At 42.0% G+C, this 2,455-nt stretch overlaps 1 protein-coding gene across 1 annotated transcript in view; it reads left to right on the top strand.

Moving 5' to 3' along the window:
• SH3GL2 (SH3 domain containing GRB2 like 2, endophilin A1) overlaps window positions 1-2,134 on the top strand; it is a 54,126-nt gene extending 51,992 nt beyond the window's left edge. The window contains exon 9 of the mRNA XM_044677222.1: window positions 1,935-2,134. Coding sequence (XP_044533157.1) covers window positions 1,935-2,134 — 200 coding nt within the window. The remainder of the gene's footprint in view (window positions 1-1,934) is intronic.
• The last annotated feature ends 321 nt before the right edge of the window (window positions 2,135-2,455 follow it).

Below are 2,455 nucleotides of genomic sequence, written 5' to 3'. Positions count from 1 at the left end.
CCTTTCTTTCTTTCTCTCCTTTCTCTCCTTTCTTTCTTTCTTTCTTTCTCTCCTTTCTCTCCTTTCTTTCCCTTCCTTTTTCTATTATTCAGTTAGCCTCTTTCTCTGTGTCTCTCTCTGCCTTTCTCTCTGTTTCCCTTTATTCTTTCCTCTTCTCCCCTTTCTGTCTCTTCTCTTTTCTAGCTCCTCCTTTTATAAGTCTTTTATTTTTTTACCTTTTCCTTCCTATTTTCTTTCATCAGAACCTACACACATACTGATCTTGCAATCTACTCTCTTAGCACGCTTGGATTTTGAGCATCTTTTTTTTTCCTTGGTAGTAAATCACTTCCCTTGACATATTGTATCAGCATTGGGAGATTGAATTTCACTTTCCCTTTCCTTTGTTAAATGCTCCTGCACCCCACTGCCTACCACATAGAGACAGCCCACCCCCAGGAACACGATGAGTCAGATTCCTTGAACAACACTAGCATGGATGTCTTGCATACTAATACATTTTGAGTCACGACACCTGCCAGGTTTTCCGACAGTTCATTGTGTTATGGAACTGGGATTGGTACAATAAAAAATAAACTTTCTTTTCTGTTGGGGAAACGGATACATTTTCATTAATGCATTCTTTACATTTTCCTCTCTTCCACACAGATGGTTTAAAAAAATCTGTGTGACACATCTGGCAAATAGCCTTCATTTTCAGTGGTTTGGCATTTGTTTTTTAAGGATGTGTGGGAATCTCACCACCTTCTCTCTGAGTCTCCAGGGTTTGGTGTTCTTCTGCAAAAGAAAAATAGACTAAAGATGTTCTTAGGGGGCTGGGATGAAAGAACTAGGAGGTATTACAAAGCAATCGGAGCTCTTTTTACTATGGTGTGTATTCCAATGGACTCAAGATGATGGGACAGAAAACCATTTTTGGGGGGAGGGGGTAGCCTCCAGGACCAGTAGGAATGGCAATTGGGTATATATGTATATCATTCTCTTTCCAGAAGTGGAGTACTTTGTTTGATTAATTTGGTGGCTTTTACCACATCCAGGCAATTCTAGCCTTGGAGAACTGGCTGTGGGAGCAGGAACTTATTTACTTCCCAGGGATAGAAAGGTGGTAGAGGGAGAAATAGACTCTTGATTATAAAAATTTGTCTGGACCATTAGATTTTCTTCATAATGCTACATTATTTTAACTGTGCAAAATGCTTGAAGGTCTTTTTGTAAAAAAGTGCTGTGAACCCTCCTTTGATCCCACATCACCCGAGTCCTCAAGTCTTCTGCTTTTAAAGGAAGCCAAATATTAATAGCTGCTGTGTTCATCTCAATAGCGACCCTCCTCAATAATAATCAAAGCTGACATTTGCCTAGTGCCTTAAGGCTTATGATTTATGTGCTTTACACATTATATCATTTGATCCTCATACCCTGAAATGTAATCATATCTGTAAAGTGATTAGCACAGTTCATGGCACATAGTACAAATTTCATAAGTACTTATTTCTTTCCTCTCCTGTATATCCACCTGGCAAGGAATGCTGTTTGGGGAATTTCCCCCATCCCTTCCATTTTACATGAGAAGAAATTTCACCATGAGTGATAGAAGGATGAGCCTAAAATCCAGAGTTAGCAAGTAGCAGACCTCGGATTGAAATCCAGGTCTCTCAACGTCACACCCAATGTTCCTTTCATTAAAACCAAATTGGACCAATAGGTTTCTAGACTCTGAGTCCTAGGATTGACTAAATCTTGGGGGAAGGCATGAAGAGTGGTAGGAACTTTGCTCTGGATGTGGTCTGTATCATTTCTCCTTTGGGAGATTGAGCTAGGGAATAGACTAGGGTCTGACACAGAAAGTACAGGAATCTCCTATTCAGTAAGAATAGATATAATGCTAAAATGTTTTGTTTCTTTCCTTTGTCTTTCCCTCTTTTCCTGTCTCTTAGGTGTCCCAATGGATCAGCCCTGCTGCCGAGCTCTGTATGATTTTGAACCTGAAAATGAAGGCGAGCTGGGTTTTAAGGAGGGTGATGTCATCACCCTCACCAACCAGATTGACGAGAACTGGTATGAGGGGATGCTTCATGGTCAGTCAGGCTTCTTCCCTATCAATTATGTGGAGATTCTGGTTGCCCTGCCTCATTAGAATGTTTTGCTGGCTGGCTCACCAACTCTTGGCCCAGGTAGTTCAGTTTAATGCCACTGCTTTGGAAATGCTGCTTTAAGCACCTCCCAAGTGCAAGCCACAGTGGTCAAATGTCACCCAGTCCCACTGAGCATCTTTGGTTCCCGTTGGCTGCCCTGCTCTGGCCATGGTGATGGACGATATCTTCCTGCACAATGAATGACACGGGCTACGTGCTTGCCAAACAAGGCCAGCCCATGGTCACAGCCAAAAGTTGTTTCCACACTTTGGGGAGACTTGTCTCCCTGAGGCATGACCAGGAGGCTAAATACAGTTAATCCA

Source organism: Gracilinanus agilis, chromosome 1, assembly GCF_016433145.1.
Source record: "Gracilinanus agilis isolate LMUSP501 chromosome 1, AgileGrace, whole genome shotgun sequence".
Lineage (NCBI taxonomy): Eukaryota > Metazoa > Chordata > Mammalia > Didelphimorphia > Didelphidae > Gracilinanus > Gracilinanus agilis.
The sequence above is the reverse complement of the archived record's forward strand: the minus strand, read 5'-3'. Positions and strand labels throughout refer to the sequence as shown.